Raw genomic sequence first — 23,164 nt, forward strand, 5'->3', positions numbered from 1 at the left:
AAATTGTTTTTTCGCGAACAAATATGCGTGAACAGTTTTTCTTGAATCTAGCTATAAGACAAAAAAACGTTGAAACAACATAAAATTTTTCCCCACAGCCCCACGAGATACGTATCAGAATTCTTAGAACCCAAGTCGAAATAACACAACTGTGCAAGAAAAATATGACTCGCGAGTGAAACAAGCTCTTTATTATCTTTGAGAGAACACGTGGCATGTTCACACGTGTCTCTAATTAGTAAAAAATACAGGAAATTTCGAAACGTCTGGAAAAGTTTCTTTGAAGAAAAATCAAGATAAAATATATTTTAGGAATTTTTCCTTGTGAGACGTGAGAATACTTAAAGTAGAGCGTGTTAAATATAGATAGTTATTTTGGGATGAAAAGGTATTTTTTTATTGTAGTGAGGGATTATTGTACTGCGTAATAGACAGGTTTAGAAATGATACATGCTTTCAAAGTGAAGTCTAGAAGACGTTCGTATTTTAAGTGGTTCTTTTTCAAACATTGATTCAATATTAATTTTCATTACGCCCTTTACTTCGTCATTTAAACAAACTACAAAGAAATGTTCGAATAAAATACAGCTAAGGCATTTTGAAAAAAACTCATATACATCTGAATTTAAGGAGTAACACTCAGGATTTTCAAGCATCAGAAAAAAAAACCTTCTTTCTACTAGTTAGTAGTTCACAGGTGCCATCACATTCCACGCCAACTTATCTCATCACACAAAACACACCCATACTCACACACTAGTAAATCAACATTGCACCGACAGAGAGAAATTCAGCCGCCACTTAATTACAATTCAACGCTATTTCAACTCATACGCTTAAAATAAAACAAGTTCTTTACTTAAACATCTCCGAAGCAAGGAAGTGGAAGTGTTTGTTTCAGTAAAAACATTCTTCAAGCGGTTTTATTCAACTAGGTACTATTTTATTCGCTTTTTATTTTTTTTAGGTGTTGCGTTTCTGTGATAACCTGCTTCGCTTAGTCTGTGACTCTCTGGTCTTTGTGTCTGAGTTATATCTTTTTGTACTGCAATTTTATTTTCGCTGGGGGCTGTTTTGTTTTATGTTGTGCATCTGTCTTCTTTATTTTTGTTGTTAGAATAATTTTATTTTTAACAAGACAACATATTTGCTCTGAATGTTGACAAGAGTTAGTCTTATATAATGTATCTAATATTCAAACATAATATTCCTCATTTATTAGTAAAATCTCGATAAAATCCCAGATGGGGATAAATCTGCTACTAAAGTCTTTAGAGCTTTTAAAGTTAAGCACATTGTTGATATTTTCTTTATATAAATTGATTTACACTTACAATTAAGTATTAAACAGACCTGCCACATAAAAAACCAACCTCACACTCTATGACCACACATTCACACACCAAAGACTAAGTCTCCAAAAAAAGAGTCGAACGCAACAGATTGATAAATACCCGTATTTATTTAGAAGTTCCACCATGCTTTCTGAGCACCTGAGTGCTGTAATTAATGCGTTCCCCGACGTTTATTGATGGTGGGAGCAAAGTTACCCCCTGGCTTGAGCTATGAGTTATCAAATAGGGGTAAATAGGGGTACGAATGGGTATAAATGATAATGGCGCGGTTTGGCACTGAGGGATCGTTAGGCATCTTGTAAACTATGCAGTGTTCGGTTAATAAGTCGTTTTGGGTTTATTGTGATAGTGTTTTTAGATTATGAGGTTCGTGAATATTGAATTTGATTATGGTGTATTGAATTTTGGGACATTTAGCTCCTAGCTTTAACTTTAACTCTTATGAAGTGAAAACTGAAGTAGCGTACAGAACACCAACTCATTTCTTGTTTACTTTTTGCATTGTTTTCGTTCATAATTCGTAAGTTAAATAAAACTTTGATCTTAATATACCATCAATAAATGTACGCAATATTTTGTATCATATTATATTATATTATTATATTGTGTATTGTACTCATATGTACATTTCTAAGTTACGTAGATACTTCCTAGAATTATTGCCAAGTATACAGTCAACCCTAAAACATAAACACATACAAGTCTTATCCAAAACACAAGCTTACAACAATAAAACGATTATACGTGACTACTAAAGTATCAAGACTGTTCAATCTTGCTGGAAGGTAGTTTACGATCGTATACAAGTGACGCGTGATCATGAGCCTCAGTCTTATCATCAACATTACGGTGTACTGTAAAACAAAGGCCTGTTATACACGATAGTATTATGAACCGTCATATTTGAGGTCCTCATTATCTGGCGTATGTGTATAGTACTTTATTTTGTAGGCAAACATAACTTTTGATCGTTAAACTTGTGTTTGGGGACGGTGGAGCTCTAAAACTACATGAATGAAGCAAGTAAAAATCAAAATCGAGTAAAAAGAAATTTTTCCGCTTCTTTGTCTGCTCCCAAAGCTCTGAAACAAAGCAGGATGGAAAAAGTCCCAAAGCAAAATCAAGATCTTTAAAATGAAGTGACCTGCAATTATGACATTCTCAATCTCAAATTGTATGCTAATAAGAAGCTATTAATCCTAAATCATCTCCAATAAACTAAAGAATGAGCACGTTTAAAGAGATCGTTTAGTTCAAACAGCACAGAGGTATAATGAGCCTTCATTTGTTGAATTGAGACTGTCTTTGCTGGAGACATCTTTAATAAGCTTACGCCTCGCGGTATGTGGGGCTTTGAAATAGGCGGAAACCTGTAGCAAGATGTTGAGTATAAAAATAAGTACTGTAGACTCGTTTAATTATATCATGTTTTCAAATTGTAATGTCTAAGTTGGCCAATATTAGCTGATCCCATAAAAATATTTTTTACGCGACAACATATCTAATCAAATTAAAAAAAATATCAGATGTTTTTTTTTTCATTTTTGACAAAACATATGTTTCGGTTCAAAACAATTGAAACAAAAAATACAAAGATGTTCAGCTAATAGCAGCATTGTAGCAAGTTGCTACTTTCATGGCCACTAATTATGCAGTCTAAAGGAGTATTTTAATCGCATTATTAAGACAAACAAAAGCGAAGTGGATCGGAATTAAACATTGCTCGGATCATTTAATAAACATTGTCGTAGACAAATACCGTTTTCAATTAAATTATTTGAATTCACGCGACGACATTTCAAACTTAAGACTATTTTTATACAATAATTATTTTCGGTCTCTATATAGGTCGAACTTTTCAAAGGTTACTTAGGGTACTAAGGTACCTTATGTATCATAATATAATTTACTACAAAAAAGGGTTTTGGCCAAAAAAAAGGTTACTTGATCCTCCAATTTATTTCGAACACCAGAACCTAAAAATAAGACATAAGGCCTCCAAAATAAATTGTAATTTACAAACATGAACGGGGCTCAAACAAAATATTTTGTCCCAAATCTGAAAGTCCTGAAAGACGAACAAACTCCCGCCACGTTATTTCCACAACAGTTGTTCCATACTCGAGAAATTTGCGTAATTCTTCCTTCAGACTTCCGAAGGTTACAATAGACACCTCAGGGCGGGTCACACACTACCATAGATCTCTATGTGTGTGGTGGTAAAAAAATAAAACTCACGCAAAGATCACAACAAAATCCTCATACTGAGAAGGGATGAAATGATTCACAATTTGAAATGGGACGATAAAAAGTTCATTTTAATATATTTGAAAACCGTAATTTCAATTTATTACTTATCTATCAAGAAAAAGTATAAATAAATAAAAAAATTACGCTTAATACATTTTTTTTTTTTTTGTAACACCTTGTAAAAAACATGCATGATGCCAAACCGTCATAGCATATCCAAATGGCTTGCTTCTTGTGGTAGTGTGTGATCCCGACTACTGAAACTGTAACTACGTTACAACGTTACAACGCTTGCTATGTTACAAATAAGATTTGTACTTGTTCCAACAACTTTTGGAAGTCATTATAATGTTTTATTTATACATTCTGGTTGCTTTGACAACTTGAATAGTGTTAGGAGTTTAGTGTATCTGTTTGAGTACAAATGCTTGTGCTTGAAAATTTTGTTTAGGTTTTTAAAGTGAATTCATATGGCTTTCACGGTCAAAATGATCTTATTAATAGACATGAACAGAATAACAAGATTTATTGGCCCTGATTTTAGAGTTACAATTTGAAATTCTAAATAACGAATGTAGTCTCAATGTACAGTCAAAAAAACATTACTCTCAATGAAATATTAAAAGACTTATTGATATACAAATAATGATTTCTGTTTATGCCTCTGTACCGCAATCCCAGTAGGCACAAGTAGTGGGTACCCCGGTGCGGTGCTGCGCTCAATCCGCTAATGGTCGTCTGTCTGTCGGCTGTTGAATAATGCCCCCTTTGTGAAGCGCCTACGGACTTCTAATTTGTATTGTATATTTGTAGATGTGTCATTTCAATATAGGGATGATAACGTGTTTTTATTGTAATATGTGAATGATAATGTGTATGGTGGATGTTTAAAAAATAGCTTACATGGATGAGAGAGATCTTTTACTCCGTTGGTTTTGAATTTAGCTCAGTGTTTGTCACATACTGTTTCTGCTCAAATCGCAGCAGTACTGAATATTACACATTTATTTAAACAAGAGGATGTTGAACACATGTTACGATAACGATTGACAGAAGTTTCGGTTTCACGCCAAAAGTCTTTAACGAAATTTCCAAGAACGAAGTAAAAAGTATTTTCATTTGTACACCCTACTTAAAAACACGGTGAAACAATTCTCCAACAGGTATCGAAGGACCAGAAAAAGGTAAAACAACTGCACGAAAAAAGTATCATTTAAAATATCAGGTACGTTTCCGAACGACAGAAATGTCGCGAGCCCAACTTTTTGTTAAAAAAACAACCTAAATGTTATTGAGATGTCCGCAGCCGCAAGTTTCTTTGTTGGCAGAATTATGAAAGAAATCTTTTATTTTCACTAAAATAATGAAAAATTTCTTTCATAGAACGGCAGCGGGTGCTTTTCGTGTTATTTCGGCTGTAAATTTTAAAGCATTTTTAATAACAATAAGTATTATTATAGTACTTTGACTCGTTGGTGCGGTGTGTGTGGATCACTATTTTTATTTTGTCACTGTGACAAATAAACTGTTGTATTTCATTTCATCTTTGTATTTCATCTGGTAACAATTTTGCAATTTTGACTACAGATGTTTCGAAGCATTTTTTTTAACCACTACTCTTTTTACTCATGGATTCTAATAGGGTTAACACACTTGGCACGGTCAGTTCTTTCATGGGTGTCAAGTTGAGTTACTCCATATTCCGAGGCTAGGCAGATGATGATGATCTCCTCCAATCTTGATACTTACCAAACATAACTCTATTATACCACCCTCTAATACAGAACATGTTCATTCACACTTTGGAATAGTTCAAGAGTTCCGTTTCAACATTACCATAAGCACACTTCGAACAATTTCAATTAAAGCAAGTTGGGAGCATCACTGTAATGTATTTGCGATTACATTAGACTGGCGTCCAAGACCAACACGAGATCTCGCGGTAGCACCTGACTTGTGTTTGAGTTGTGACGATGCGAGTAAGCTCTTCGGTAATTGAGATTTTATTTTTGTTTACAATGTTAAGGAGATTTGTGTTGGCGTGTGTGAATTTGAAGCTATTGAAAATAGCTTTGATTAATCTTGATGAATCAAACATTACATAACATTAAGTTGTATATAAAAGTATTTGTGTCTGAAGTGTAGATTATTACCAGTTTTGATTATATAAAATTAATATAGAACCGTCTATTCAGAGTCAAGAAAAGTGGTGGAGCAATTAAAATACTAATAAAACTTTTGCTTAATACTCATCCAATATTGACTAATACTCAACTCAGTAGCAAAAGCGGCCATAGCAGCCATTATAAAATCCATATTAGGCAGTTACCCTAAAAAAACATTTCGTTATAACTAAAACCGAATTGATTACAATATAAACAGAAACCTTATTTTCTGTGTTAACCCTTTTAAACTCAAATTGATTTACGATTAATTAATATAATCATAAAATTGTTGATGGCTGAAAATATGGTCTTTAATGGGCGAGCCTTTTGCCAGCCGTCACTTTTTAGCTACTAAACTTATTTGGGGTGTTATCAAGTCCGGACTCTGGCACCTAGCCATATTAAAATTGAAAAGCTACATACGAGAGTGTAAAAGTGTTTGAGATAAGTAGAGAACGTGGAAATGATTAGAACTGTAACTATGTAATACATACTATGTATACCTGTAGGTGTGAGGGTCGAAATATTTTCTTGATATCTGCAAAGTATAAAGATTCTATTAAAAAAAACATGGCAAAAATGTCAGCACTTGTATGTTGCACAATGTATGTTATTTCTACTATTACTGAAAAAAATATGTCTAATATAGAACAGCAGCAAATTTTTCCTTATTCAACAAATATAACTAAACCATTACATCAAACGCCACTTCAACACCACAAAACTGAATAAAAAACGACAAATAGTTATGTCAAACACAGCTATATAAAAATCCTGAATTTACGCTGGCCAGCTCCAAAACTAGACTAGGAAAAACTAAAGTACCAGACAATTCGGTAGGAGGATCTTTGCGAAAAAACCAGACAAAAGACAGGCGATAAAATGGTTTGACAACTTACTAGATCTGGAAGCTAGTCTAACTTGGAGATTGATATTAAGAAACTTGTTACCTATACAAAATTATTATGACGTCCTTGAATTTATTGAAGTTTTATTTTTATGATACTTTATTAGATAAGTTTTGCCTTTCCGTTACAATTAGACCATTAGAGGACAGTAGCAATAGCTCTCCAAATTGGTAATTTTCAAAGATGACCTAGTAGTCATCAAGAGTCGCAAATACATACTACTTTTTTAAATGCTTCTTCAAAATACTCAATTATGATGATAAAACTCAAATATCATCACATACTTGTAGTATGTGAGGTAAGAAACTAAGTAGATCTTAATTTTTTTGCAATGACATCAAACAATTTATGTATGAACCCATCATAACAAGCTCACTTCAAGAAACTTACAAAGCGCAGTCAACCAAACTCATAAAAACTAAATTCAAATAGCATACAAACAAGTCAAGTCTTAGCAGAACATATTAGCTCACACTATTAAAAGTTAAGAACACATAAAGTGACTTTACCAACGTTATTAGCCAACTTACGTCCTTTGTTCCGCAGAAATAGCAATAATGTCACTTGACTACACAAAATGGCTTTATTGTTGAAATTTTATTGTTGTTTTTATTGCTCTGTCGTTCACCTGATGAGAGATGTCTCTATTATGAGGTTGGTTATTGGGTGATTGGAGAAAAATCTATGACAGATAACTGATACAGTTATCCTGTCCAATTTTATCACCTTTCGATGTTCTACGTTGACGATTTTCCTTGAGGTTGGTATGAACCCACTGCGGGTGCAGCGGAAGGAAGCCGCTGTGTTAGACTTTTACTGACCCACCTTTGTTCACCTAGAGCCCTTTTTCTAAATCCTGCAGTTCCAAGATGTTATCTAAGATCTAATTTATGCATTTTATGGTCTTCCTAAACAATTGTAATGTTTTTAGCTTCACCTTAGCAAAGTTTGTATTTGCTACAACAAAGTTGGGAATGGCAACAACAGCCATCCTCAAACCCAAAATAAGAAATATAAATTGATAAGCCAAACCTTGCATTACAAAATAAAACTCCACAGAGGATTTAGGTACTCAAAATTCTCAAATCAAAGCAAACATCGCTGACCGTCCCAAAAATATTTGGGTCCTTCGATTTGCAGTACAGTTGGTTGTTCAGGATTTTTCCTTCATTTCCACATAGATAGGGGCTCTGGCCGAATATGATTAATTCATCAGCCATACATCAGATCTCGGGCGGAGTCAGCGCCGACTAGTAAGAGGTGATTTGCCTAATAACGAGTTCACATGTTGGCCTTCTTTCTTTATTTGAGATATGTTTGCTTGAAGATGTAGGTTTTTTTGGAGTTGTACGTATGTATTTGGGATACTTAGTTTATTTTTAGGTCGGTGGGATCTAGGTTTTTATTTTAATCCTCTTACTAACCGATATACATGTATACCTGTCATTATAATTGGTCTAATATGTTCTTATTTGTATGTTACCACATGGCATATTATTCAGTTAAGTAAATTAATGTGGTGCTAAATCTGCCCAATCCCGCTTCCTACCCACATTGTTACTTCGGTCCCCTTAATAAAACAAACGTGGGCAACCGATCTGACATTTCCTCTGTTTTTATTCAATTATCTAGTCAACATAGAAAAATATGACTCCGACCCTGTTTTCATTACATTATTATTTGCTGAAACAATACCGAACATTTCTCTTCATAATAAATTGACTTAAAACAATTTCGCTTTTTATTAGTATGTTTGCTATGAAGTTTTGTGTCATCACTCATATTAGCTATAAACGTCAGTGCTAATGAAGATTGATGTTTTCTCATCACTTTTTATACTCTCTTTTATATTTTACAAGTTCCGTTTGTTCAACTTTTGCAATAAGTAGATAAAGACAATGTCGGTTTTCAATGTAATAATGTTTAGGATTACAAAATAAGCCTATCTTTGTGCTAATAGTGTTTGTAAATATTTATTACGATTCTAAGCCTACTAATGTAGGTTCCACAGCAACACAGTACTTGTTTATCTATCCGCTTGTCTGACAAAAAAATACTATACCTATTATATTTTACCAAAACAATTTCGTCGTCCCCATTCCTGCCAACAAATATCTCGCTATTGATTCCCTGTTTGACAAAATATTATGTAAATATTTCTGCTAGGGTCGGCGGAAAGTGTGTTAAACAGTTGTACAACAATGTCTTAGAGCCCGGAGTATCGGACCTTTTTTGGGAATCTCTTTCTTTTATCTGAAGGTGATTTTCGCCAAAGGGTCCCTTCGAAGGGGACAAGTTTTGAGATTCTGCGGAATTCTATTTTAAATGAAGGACGTAATATAATATTGTGAGAATGTCTTTTTGTAATTTTGTTTCAAGGGTCGATAGAATTTTTGGGCACAGTAAATAATGGGAAGGTTTTGTTACGAAAGTACATATTTTTAAGATTACCTTTTCAGATTACGCCCATTCAAATAATAATTCAAGAGCTACGTTTTCTAACATCACACGAGCCAACGATATGTTTCCTTAACTCAATACATCAAAAGAGTTAATACAAAAAAGTTAGTCTACCCCGCCGCCGCTCTTCCCTCAACTCCTGAACTCCGATAGTCGGCCAGGGTCCAATAAACTGACAATTCAATTACAAACAACAGACTATAGGCCACCGTCCGATATTGAGCCGAGCCGATTGATTCAGACAATGTACCACTTCTGTACCGAGTTTTTCTCCTACGAACTCGATTTGACGTGCCATACAGCATTTGATTTGGACAAACATGTTTGGGTTTATCTTGATAAAAAGAAAATATGGGATCGCGTGAAGGGGAACGATAGATAAGTGTGTGTTGTTGCAAGTTGGATTGATTCTGTTTTTGAGATAGGCTGAATATTTTTTGGGATTATTGCAGGCAATCCTTTTATGGTGCTGTTGAATTGGTATCAGTCTGAATATTGATTTTGTCGTACATATACTTGTTACGTGTGAAGGTCTATTTGCATCAAAAAACACCTAAAAGTCATGTCATGTTAATGTGATCACCTCATTAATGTAATGCCGGACAAAGCTTTCTTCCCTTTAAATAAGTTCTACAAAAGTTTTTAATCTTATATCAGTCTGAACTTTTCCATTGCTTTCAGAGGAAAATATATTTCCCATAATATTTTCCATTCTTAGTACAATGAAAAACACTACAATAGAGAATTCTAAGAATCTTATAAGATATAAATAGCTGAGCGCCCTACATATTATCTTTATAAAGGAAATACCTATTAATATATCGAGTATATTAATATGAGTCCTATGACAATGTCGTGAAGGACGAAATTTCCTTGGAATTGTGCACCGATATAGATTTAATTATTATTTAAAAGTTTGAAAGATAAAATCTAAAAAAAAGGTAATTCTGTATTTTTCTTGATTCTGTTTTCGTATTAATACGACACATGAATTAAAATGTAAAGTACGATAATGTCATCCTTGAAACGGGTTTTATTTTTTATTCCAAGAATTTCAGGATTTCAAGTTTTATTGCTATTTATTTACAAAACTAGCGGCCCGATACGTGCTTGGCTATGTATAAATCAAGAACCGTTCGACCGATTTGTTCAAACTTCACATAAACCATCTTTAAATAGTCCAAACATAATCTAAATATTTGGTATCGATAGGATAAGCTAGATCTTGATTTATAATATGATAACGAAAAGTGACGTTGATTTTTATGTATGCCTATAGATGTAATTTTTTTATTTACATGTAATAGTGATAGCTCATCACTGATGTTGCAATAAATATTCGTAAATTGCTAACTTCTCCCTCTGTTTGTTCCAGGTGAGGGCGACCGCGGGGGCGAGCGGCGACGCGGCGCGGGCGCAGCGGTGTCGCGCGGCATGCGGCGCCGCCCGCTGCTGCCGCTGCTGCTGCTGGCGCTGTTGCGCGCGCACGGCCTGCTCGCCGCGTCCGGAGGTAAGAATACACCTAGATTTAGTGCTGGACTCAACATTCTTCTATCTTTTGGACTTAACATTCTGTTTATCTGTTGGACTTAACATTCTGTCTATATGTTGGACTTGATTACTGGAGATAGAGGTTTGAAGTTAGCCCCATACAAGTGATGTTGTGAAATGCATATCTTTAGTAAGTAAAACAACAGATAGATAGAGTATTGAGAATGGCTGTTTGTATTATGTACATATAAGTTTGCGTGAGCCGTCTGTGCCGCCAAAGACAGCCGCATCTCCTGTTTAGACCCGGAGCGTGAGAGAATATGCGTAATATAGAGGCGATGTTAAAAAACACATTAAAAATTGTATAATTCCTTTTTAATACAACTTACAAAAATATGAATTAAAAAACTATCTACATCTTTGAATATCTATGTCATATTTTTATCACCAAAGTGACACCTATCCACCATGCTCGACCAGTTCATTGTTTTAAGACTGACCACTATACACTAACACTACAACTAGAACTTTACAACTACCTATACACCACCGCAGTGAGGAGTGGTGGACGTGGTAGAGGGGTGATAAATGATGGAATACAAGCACATCACCGTGACTCCGCGTCAGTTGCATTAACGTAATACAGTGCGTGACACAGCTACTGATTGTAGATACCACAATATTAGTTTGATGTCGGCTAGAGGTAATCTTAAAAGTATTGATTTATAAGTTGATTAAGTAATGCGGAAAAAAGGAAAGTTAACAATGAATAATGACGCTTACAATAGTTTCGTTCATTACTCATAATAATTAAGACATCATAATGGAGTATAAAACTTGACCAAGTTATCGAAAAACTTGATAAATAAAATGCTTTTATTTTGTATCATAAAGTTTTAATCAACTTAATGCTGTTATGAATAAATGGAAATTATTCATAACAGCATTAAGTCACTAAAAATACCTATTAATCTAAAAATATAGACTGCAAATTATACGCCTGTGTAGTTAATAACACACGTTGTTAGAAACTGCTCAAAAGTTTCAGTACATATTAATTCGCGAGCTGTTTTCTCAATATCTGGAGAACTTAGTTTAATCGATAAAGTTCTGAGTTATTGCTGTAACTATAATTTGATTATTAAAATCAATCATTCATAATGTGACGTGTACGTCTGAGCATATAGGCCGATATTGATAATTTATCATACCTATTTATCATTGATACAAATCGGTGCTTACGCTGTATTAACGGTAATTACAGACTATTGCCATATTAAGTTGGGCTATATGCATGATCACCTGAGAATATATCTGAAATGTTAACCAATTTATTTAAAGTGATTTAGAAATAGTTTAAAAAATCTCTGTAATAAATAATAATAAATCTCGCAACTCCAAAAACTGTAAAATCAAATAAATAGCTGAGCAGCACTCACATAAAATAACAAACAAAACAAATTCGCGCCCCTAAAATGCCGCACAGCTATTAAACTAATCGACGATCCCAAATAAAGTATTCACCGAATTTGTTTAGCACAAACACTGGTGTCCCAATCAAACAAATGGTAGGTGTCAGTGCTGAGCTAAACTGCAGCGCTTCACCGCTTGCCTGTAAATGTTCTGCGGTACGAGTCGGTGACAAATTGAGTGCACGATGGTGCACGGTAAGCTCCAGTCTTGGTGAATTGGAAGTGAAACAGGGCATTTTAGGGCTCCGCTTGGTGAAAGATGGCGCGTTGGTATTTGAGTGGAATATTTGCCTGTTTCCTTGTGGGTGTTGACGAAATTTATATTGAGCTGTTTAGTAAGTAGCTGTGGCAATGCTTGATTTTGTTTCGTATAAAACTTTATAGTTGTAAGGATATCTCTTACCTCTATAATTAGTTGTATGTGTGAGTGAGATAAATTGAGTGCATCCTTTCTGTAACAATATCACGTAGTAAATGTTTCGTATTTTTAATCTTTCTAGACGTTCTTAAGAGTAAATAATACGTGTTATTTTCAGCGTTTGTTTACAGCACAGATATCCTGTTGATAACATAAATAGGCTTCTAATTTTAGCCCACATCTTTTCTAAAGTTCTACACACTGGAAGGTTACTTACTGTTTATCCTCAGAGAATTTTCCAGCAATTTTCCTTTGTTACCCGATGCTGTAGCGTCAACAGTCAGTTGCCGAAGTCACGTCAGTTGACACAGACAAATGAAGTACTGGCGTGTTGAGCGATGGTCAGATACAAAACAAAGAGACTATCGTGTACGACTGTACTCTGATTGTATGGCTTTAGTAAGGGGTATTCGTTATCTTCACTAGTGATTAGGACATGTATTGCCCTATTAAGATACTGTACTGGTCATTTCAATTATCTTTGGAAATGCACTTGCAAAACTACGCGCGGTGTGGTGGTCAGACTTTCTGACTTCTTCTGACTACCCAAAACGACTGTCAAAGATGTTTAAATGACAGCCAGGACCTAATTTGCCAAAAAAGAGGAACTCGCTACGACTTTGGGTAGATTGTCACTCCTTAACAAATGACAGCGCCAACCGTATTAAATACAAAATAAGGTAACCTTCATCCGTATTTCAAGGCCAATTTCTCAGGCAATAGGGTCCCATCATCAATATCGAGTTCTGGACGTGTAAACTGCGGAGGTCCCGCTGTATAAATGTGGCGACTTGACAAATGGAGTGTCACACGTCGGTGCGAACCTTACCGTATCGAGAGCCCCTTGTTTTTGTGAGGCAAGCAGAGGTCTTGGTATGGGTGTCAACGAATGTTTTTTTTGGTGCGAGTTTGGGTGGATTTAGGAACGTGTGAATGCATGACGTTAATTAATGTTTTAAAATGGTTTGGGTTGATAATGTGATTGAAAGACAAATATTCAATACATGCAAACTTTAAGTGTTTCTGACTGATACTAATGCGTGTTTGATAGATCTAAAAAGCATTATTTACTCGAAAAATACAAAAACATAAAAAAAAACCTCACAAAATCGATCCTTCTGTAAAATTGAAACTGCTCTGATGTACAAAGTCTTCATATCAAAAGCGATTTTCCACTACTTTCTCTAACTTTCATAAACGAAGTTCATTTCTATGAAGGCAACGCTTCCCATGGGTTATAAAGCGTCCAAGCGTGTTCGGTATAAATCTTGCTGAAGCTGCATTGATGCATGTAGCCAGGAGTTCTACTTAAGGAGTTGATAACGAGGTACTTCTATTGACAGGTTAATATATCAGTTATAGAATTTAAAGAAGTTTGTTGAATTTTAAGAAAAAAATTGGGTTCAAAAAGATTTTGTATTTTTTTTTACCCTTCGGTGTACAAAATCAGGCATATTTAAGTTTTTTTTTCTATTATGAAATATCCATCTGTGAATTTTACTAAATTCTGAAACTGTTTCTGGGATAGGCTGGCACCTTGACCGAATTAGTGAACTATACCAAAACTACCTTTCACCCAACTCATTAGATTTAGTAATATTCTTGCGAAAGCTCAGCAGAGTTGCTTACGTTAAGCACACAGATTCATATACACATATAAATCAACATACATACATACATCATGACTTTGATAGTTCACCCGTCATCAACCGTCAATAGGCACCCTCATCAACGACCAGTAGGAACGTGAATAAACGAGCTAACATCACACAAACGTCACTTAAACCAAACAATAGAACATAATTAGACTGGACCTATCAAAGTGGCCGATAGCGTTCCATTACACGTAATAGTACGCAGTACGGTCAAGCTCGCGTTAGTTCGCAAGTGTTGTATTACAAGGCTTATTGGTATTTATTACGTGAAATGTTAACATGAGTAAAATAACATAAATTTTCTGCAATTTTGCATAATGTATATATCAGTAGATGTTTGAGGGGTCTTAAAGTTTCCCAAAAGGAGATCGAAAGATGAGAAAATTCTAAAGGAGACGTACATAAACTTGTGTGTTCTAATTTCACAAAATAGTTATGATATTAGAGACTGTTCTTATATATGTGATATACCAAAAATACTTCCAGATTACACCGCAAAAAATGACTTAATTAGAAAAAAAAAAACATACACCATGTTTCCCATGCTAAGTCAGCAAAGGATTATTTTTTTCCCAGTCCTTCACAAACAAAAGAAGACGTCAAAATTATGCCAAAATTGTTCCACATAATCCACAAGGCGAACCCTGCTAACCATACACCATTACGTAGATTTAATAAAGAATCTTCGAAGCTCATCCAATCCTTATATCTTAGTCATCGAAACTTTTACTGCTACAGATGAAAAAAAAAATACGATCCTGGATTATTCCCGCAGTAAGGGGTTGTAAAAGCACGAAAAAGGGATGATTTAATGTTATTGTCTCTGATATTCGTTATTACTTAGGTTTGAACAAAAGATTTTTTCGGATTTATACCATGTCATTATTATATATGGGAATTTTTGCATGGCAATGTGTAACGGAACTCATAGATTTGCTGGCTGCGGGATTTATGAGAACGTTCGGCGTTTTGGGACGGATATTCGTCCAGTGTGGCGGATTTTTTGTTGATTTTACATTATTTTGTTTTAGTACGAATTGTTGTAGTGGTCATTTGGCATATTGCGAGCTAGAGGATATGTACTTTTTTGAGTAAATTAACAAAGATTTTGTTTACAAAACAACGCTTCAATATTTACCCATCATTCATAAATGATATGCTTCAAACATTATACTGTTTTTTATTATAATAGGCTATATATTTATTAAATAGGAATAATTAAATAATAATTTAATTATTAGTAACCAATTCACACAAAACAATAAACATTATTGAGATTAACACACAAAACCACAGATATAACAATAACAAATAAAACAAATGAATACATGCATTAATCCTACAGTGCCGTGGCCTACATATACCTATATCGACCTATATTATACTTCTCAGTAAATCAATAAAATCTCTTTATTATAACAAAACTGCAATTAAATTCCATGGAGGCCTCTATTATATATCGAGTCGGCCATTTTTACCGGTATCCTTTGTCCACTCAGATGGCCACGGACGGAATTTAACCCAATAGCTAGTGATGTGCGCTATTTATCGATATACCTACAATTATGACGCACGTTTTATGACAATTCGGAGAAATCATTAACTAGTGTACCTATTTATTTCTGACTGAAAGGGATTATAATGCAAACATGAATTTAATACATTTTGTATTTATTACCTGGAAATAGGAAAGAGAGAATTTCTTGGTACCAACGTTAACGCTAGGTAACAATATGGTTTTTATTGTAAAATTATAATTCGTAATACTCAGGCGCAAGAACATAACATAGTTTTCATGAATTCTCATTAAACCATTGCCTTTAAAAACAATGCATAAAATAATCACAATATCCTCCACCAATACCCAAACGCCTTTCAGAAAAAATTGATTTCCTAACAAAAAAACAGCACCTCCATATTTTCTAAAGAAAAACACCTGACACCACGTTACCTAAATCCGTACGGAAATTAATCACGGCCTACAAACACCATAAATAATATAAGAAACACTGTATTACAGAACAAATTTATATATTCCCACCAGAGGGGGTTGCAATCGTCCCTTACCTCAGCCTTCCCCATAAATCCCTCCCCACATATTTTATATTTCCCGAGAACGTGCTAAATTGATATTTACAGTTTACTCTGTATTTTATAAATGTCGGTTAATAGTATTGATATTAATTGAGGTTGGATGTTGTCGATAAATATAAAAAAAAAAAACATGACTAATGTCGTATCTTTGTCTAAGTTTCAAATCTCTTGAATCTACATTATGTTAAAAGTACCAGCGTTTTTTATTTGTATCGCAAATTATAATATAGTTTCATTTTAAAACTAAAAACTTATCTATCGATAGTCTCAGCAATTAAAACAAAAAATACAACTTTCTGAAAATTTCGGATAAGGTTTGTACCTTTCTGTATTTATGTTTATTTTCTAGTCATATTTTGCATCTTATTTATCTATACATCCGTTTGTATATATCATCTTAAGAACCCTTAAAGGTGCGACTAATGAAGCTCGGTATCTCTCTCTCATTCACTCCCAAAGAGTTTCAGAACAACTAATTAAAACATAATGAAAAAATCCAAAGTGGTAAAGTATGTAAATTAGTTGCGGAGAGCCCCAAGCTATATAAGTTAGCTAGTTAATTGTGGCAGCTTTGAACTGGCCGACTCGTTTGGATTATTGACTACTTCTTAGGCACTTGTTTTTCATTTTTTGCATTGCTACGCTGGTCGGAAGAGGGATTGTTGTTCTTGAGGTCAGAGGCCAGATATTGCAATGTGGGTGATTGGAAACTTACACCAAGCAACGTGGAGTTTCGTAGTTCTACGGTGTTCATTGTTGCACAAACCTGCTAGGACGGCATGTAAAATTGGTGACCCCATCTTTAAATGGTTGGTAACTGAAAATCTATTTCCTAAGCAGTTTCGAAGGTCTTAAAAAGCTTGTAATTAAAGGTTACAAAACCTAGCAAGTTGCAATATCAATATCTTTAAGATTCATCCAAAGTCGTGACATGCATATAATCTACATTCACATACATCAACACCTATTAAATAAATAAAAATTGCATCGTACATCCATGATTTATTTTTCAGTCCTAAAATACCCCATATTTAATAGAAGCTGTACCAATAATGTGGAGTGTATTTGTTTTTGTTCTCGTATAAATTAGCGGCATGTTTTGTTGGGCCCACCAATCTCTATGTATGCAAATGAGGACATGAATTGTGAATTAGCTGAACGAGTTTTTAGAACATTAATCTGTGAAGCATGTGCTTCACTTTATTGGTTGTATTCATTGCGGTGGAAAATTTGAGATTTTCTTTTGGATTTATTATATTTTAATGGATCTTTAAATTGGTATTTTCTCGTATTGTAACGCCTGATGGAATAAATAAATTATACTTCTGAGTTTGGCAATTTAAGTGGGAAAGTTTTGTAGAACATACCATAGTAAGACTTTCGCATTTCTAGTGTTAGTTTTAACAAGCTAAAACATAAATAATATTTTTTTCGGACGCACAAAATTTGACCCACATACAGCTCTGTGACTTTATCACATTATTTTTGTCGTAGAAAGCCCGTAATATATTAATATTAAAATGTCGTGTAAAAGGCGTTTATCTAAAAGCAGAATGATTTACATAATAGGGGCGGGTGAAATAATTTGAGTAGCGTCCGTAGTGCGGTCCGTCAGTGCGGATGCTTCTCGCATTGTGCTCTAAGTAAGAGTTCAGGTGTAAGGTATAAGCTGGAAATATTATTTTATTTAATACTAGCCGTTTTCCCGCGGTTTCACCCGCGTCCCGTGGTAACTACTGCCCGTACCGGAATAAAATATAGCCTATGTTACTCGTGGATAATGTAGCTTTCGAATGGTGAAAGAATTTTTAAAAACTGTCCAGTAGTTTTTGAGCCTATTCATTACAACCAAACAAACAAACAAAGTATTTCTCTTTATAATATTAGTATAGATTTGTTTATTTTTGTTACGTTGAATTTTCAAATAAGATTATTACAAAAACGTTCATGTTAAAATATATGGCACTGCATATTTACACCCAGTGCCCATTCCAAAAATATATTGATAATTACGCAGACGTCTACGATCTACAGAGCTATTGAACCGATTTTGAACATTGTATTACCAATCAAAAGCCACGCTATTTATTAGTGTATATTTTATTCGGATATGGTAGCTGACGGTAAGTTAGTCATACGCATTACTTGTATGGCTTGCATCATAACACCAATAAAAACATAGCGATTAAAAAAAAAAAACAACACATATTAACAAGAAAACAGCACGCGTTTAACCAATATTTCTTCACCCACAACACCATATGACCATGCCCAACATATTAACCCAACTTAATATTCCATTCGCTGGTCTCCGCTCACACCTTGGACCACGCCAGCATACCCAAGACGTGCTTGGAGCTCTGCCAACGAGAGTGCGAGCTTGCATGCCAAAATGGAATCCCAGCCATGCACGCCATAACAAAAAAAAGATCGATGCGCGGAAATTTAAAAATCTACGAGTCTTATTCAAATTTATGATTTTTCTCACCTTTTTTGGGCTATGAATTTGGGAAAAGTTTGTGGTTTTGAAGCTCGGATTTGTGTTCGAATTAGTTTTTACTAGTTGTCTGTTCTTATGATATTTTTATGTTGTTTTTACATGTTCACTTGCTATGATTTAGTTGCCACAAAAACCTACATAAAACGACCCCGTGGTACCTGAATTTGATTGTGAGTTTTAAAACTTAGTACAAGTTGTTATATTACTGACTTAAAAACACATACAAAGTACAATAATAAAAACGCCAACTCATCGCCTCATACCTAAAACGAAATCAAGAAGCCCAATCCCAATTTCACTCAAAGACAAAACTCATCCCGCTATATATCAGGTCGTATCTAAATAAGGTTCCCTCCAAAAACCATGGGGAGTCTACAATGAGAAAAAATATGAGGTCCTTTATTCGCACTATTAATGAACTTCGCACGAGAACCGAAGATTTATCTCGAAGGGAGATCGGACTCGCGAATAATGCGCAAACCCGGGGAATGTTAATAGGCTCGGAGGATCGCATTATCTTAGTGCAAGGGATAGCCCGAATTGTTAGAAGGCGTAATAGACAGTATTGGGAATTAATTGATGAAAGTAGGTAACATATATTGTTGTTGAAAGAAGGCAATTGTATGTTATCTATAAATCTATACCAATCACAAAAATTGCCTCAGAAAACTATACATAAATCAAATGCAAATAATCTAAAAAGTAAATCAATGGGAGTCTGGGAGTCACTGAGAGCTAATAAAAATCTTTTGATCATTCGGTTAAATTGGATTTAAAAAACAAATGTAATAACAGACCAGTTCTTAAAATGCCCACACCCATTTAAAATTCAGATTCCCAGGTAAAAAACCTAAATCCAATTTACTTAAAGAAAGCGCAAAAAAAGAAACTAGATTAAGAAAATGTAGATTACTCAGCAAGTTCAGTGCTGAGTTCAGCCAGCCCATATATCAGCTTCAACCCGAGCCAATCTCAAATTATCGTATCGACCGACGGCCCCGTAGCGAATCATTAATCAACAGATAGGTTGTAGCGCGCAGTGTAAAGCGTCCATTACTTTATTGTCTGCCAGGTGCACACCGCATGAACCTACTTACGTACACATTTATCAAAGTTTTAAGATAAGTAATGATATTGAGTTTCGTAATCATCTATTATAAGAAAAATCTTAAGTGCGCGTTCGGAAGAGGTTTTTTATTTAAATGTCATCGGTTTTTTTTTGTGGAATGGTAGATTTATCTTCGGCCTTACTCGGTACTTTCTTAATGGTTCTTAGTTATTGATTATGTTTTATTTTTATTTGATTTTTTCGTTCCTTTTTTATATAAAGGCCTGTAGTAGGTAAAGGTTAGAAGATTTTTTTAGCTTACGTTTTTCTCTGGTGAGGATTAGGATCGAATTAAAATAATATCTACTATTCAAAAGTATCCAATTTTGGCAACATTGAACCTTCGCGTCATACCTTCATTTGCAAACTTATTTATGTATCTGTGACAGCTGACCTTTCTAATCCCTTATCATGTCAGATTACTTTGAACTAAAAATATCTTCATGAATACATCAGACCAATATAACCTGAATAGGAAAGTAGAGGTTTAGTTTTAAAGTAATATAAAAAATAAGGAGTGAAAAAAGGATAGAGCTATTCATCTTACAAAGTTGGTTCACTCCCTCAATACTCAATCCTTAGCTCATGTATGTAGGTTTATGGAACGAAACAAAAATTGCATGATTAAAAAAAATCTAAAAGTATGGCCAATTTTTGTGCAGTTTTTCTAATAGACAGATTGATTAACATAGCCGGTTTTGACTAACATACGCAGCTTAGGCCCAGCCGTATTGGGCCTCTAATTTGGTATGTCTAATCTACCTATATTTTATTGGCTACAAAAAAAAAAACAAAAAAATATTATTTCCCTCCCGATCTAACTTCAAAACCTTCCTTACACCCTGTCAAACGTTATTCCTTGTAAGTTTTCACTTCAAAGCTAGTGTTGGGTACATAAAATGTTGCTTCACACATTTTACTTTTTACTTTTAACACGTAACGTGTGTTGATGACGTCGAATAACTCGGTGTGACAAGGAACGTGGGGCTCGGGAGTTTTTGTCAAAAGGTGCAAAATTTAATTTAAATTAATTTTCTGCTGGAATACGGTTTATTTTTTGTTTTTAATGGCTAACTTATTTATGTTATGAGGTTACTTTTTGTTGCTAAGTGCTGATGTAAAAGGTATCTTCTCACACTTTGGACATGACACAAATATATTCTTTAGCTAAGAGGATTCTTAAGTATCTTATCGTGGACTAGCTTCCGCCATTAATTTCACTAGCGTTCTGCTAAGGATGAAAGCCAGCCGAAACTATTTTTAAAATTAGCTCCTGATTTATGTGGTATTGCAGTAAATAAACTATTCAGTATTATGAAAGAAAATTAACGTGCGAGTCTGTGACTAATTAATATAAAAAAATCAAATACAAGTCAGAGCATTTTTTTGCAAGTCACAACAATCGTAAGAAAACACATCTAAGCTCGTTGTCCTAAGATTCCCTTTCAGCAACTATCTTGTTCGAATAAGAATAACTTTGAGGGATGACTACATTAACGTTATGAATCATACATAATGCTCAGATAGTGCGTGATTAATGGGATTATAATAATCGGCCGTAAGCATTCTTTCTTATTGAGGGAGAATTATTGTGGATTCTCTTTTTTTGGTAATATGTAGCTTACATTATTGTCTGTGCGAGTTTTTCTGCATTCTTGTCTTATTTGTGATAAATTGTTAGTAGTGTGTAATAGTTTTCAATTTTTGACAGCTACTAATTTGTAAAATAAATTAACTATCGGTGATCAAAATACAATTTACGCTTAGTTTGCGCTGATCAATACCAAAAACTTTCTCAAGAATCACTTTAACTTTCGAAGAAAACCACATGAAAAAACGTGCAGTAGTTTTTGAGTTTATCGCGAAGACTAAACGACGCGGTGCAGGACTTTGTTTTATATTGGAAAAAGTATACTTTATTAAAAAGTCCTGTTAAAAATACTCTCATTCAATGAACCGACATCGTATTGTCGTTTACCTGTTTTTTTCAGATGTTTCTATCATCAAGATAAATCCTTATTCGCCTCCAGTTACAGCCCCCACGGGAAATTGGGGGAACTCAGGGTATTTTGTATTCCCCGCCAGTCGGGGACCAACAAATTGGTATTACTATTAATACTTTGAGAAAAACATGTATCTACCTATAACGTAGACTTAATCGGATCTCTTTTATGTGTCATTATTTTCACAGTTCGCCTTGTTTAAATGAATTTGTGTGTTTTTGTGATACTACTTGCATCATGACAAAATCTGTTTAGGTTGCTATCTCTCACAGCGCATTGACATTGACGGCTTTTCCGCTGGTTTTACCGAGCGACGACACTCGTTTACGGGTGGTGTTACGGTACCTACAACAGACTGTTGGTTGGATTTGTTACGCGCGATAAATATCCGCTAGTATGAAAGCGCTGTTAGGTTTTGATTAATTCACTTCCACACTGATCAAATCCAGATACCAATTTAGCGCCTCCCTGTTAATGACCGAGACATACACACATACAACTATTTATATAAAAGCTACACCAAAGAAATAAAAACCTCTTTTCCATACACATTGACAATAAACTTCACTATGTAAATAAAATGTATTGCTTATAGTCGCAAATTTGATCATGACACTATCATACATAAATTGGTATGGAAGCAGTAAAATTTACGACTTGTAGGTAGATAGTGAGCAATTTACTTGGCTATAAAAATACATACGCATCACGCTAGTACGCTTCATAAATGGGTAAAATGTATAGGTACTGTAGTACTTGTAATGTTATACTCGTAAATGTATGTAGTGGAAGTTGTTTTCAGAGTTGGCTAGTATATTTATCCACTTTATTATAGCTATACAGAATTAATTCCGAAAAACTAATAATTATAAACGTTATAAATGCGAAAAATATTCTGTTTGCCTTCTTGGGTCTAGCGCCAAAACTACTTAACCGATTTAAATGAGCACAGTCTGAGAAAAGACTAGGTTCGTAGGAGAAGTAGCGCTCGGCACGCAGGTAAAACCGCGTATGAAGCTAATAGTGAATAAATGTATTCGTCCAGGAATTCATAATATCTTTTTAATATAAGAACTTTCTGTAGTAATTGAATCGTTTTTTAAGCAGAAAAGATGATCAAAATGATCCTATCCGGAAATCTTTAGAAGATTAGCATTAAAACATTAAAACATTAACCTAAAGTATTTTTCACCTCAACTTTTCGTGAAGAAGTGTTAGATAATAAAAAAATCCCAACTACCAAAAAAACCCTACCCTATATACTATATACTAGTCAATCCAATAA

The 23,164-nt window shown here is 34.4% G+C and overlaps 1 protein-coding gene across 10 annotated transcripts in view; it reads left to right on the forward strand.

Moving 5' to 3' along the window:
* Mmd (mind-meld) overlaps nt 1–23,164 on the forward strand; it is a 425,901-nt gene that overhangs the window by 115,923 nt on the left and 286,814 nt on the right. For all 10 annotated transcript variants that reach the window (XM_064036153.1, XM_064036149.1, XM_064036156.1 and 7 more), the window contains one exon: nt 10,514–10,648. In XM_064036153.1, the coding sequence (XP_063892223.1) occupies nt 10,514–10,648 (135 nt within the window). The remainder of the gene's footprint in view (nt 1–10,513; nt 10,649–23,164) is intronic.

The sequence above is a fragment of the Helicoverpa armigera genome, chromosome 9 (assembly GCF_030705265.1).
Source record: "Helicoverpa armigera isolate CAAS_96S chromosome 9, ASM3070526v1, whole genome shotgun sequence".
Taxonomy (NCBI): Eukaryota; Metazoa; Arthropoda; class Insecta; order Lepidoptera; family Noctuidae; genus Helicoverpa; species Helicoverpa armigera.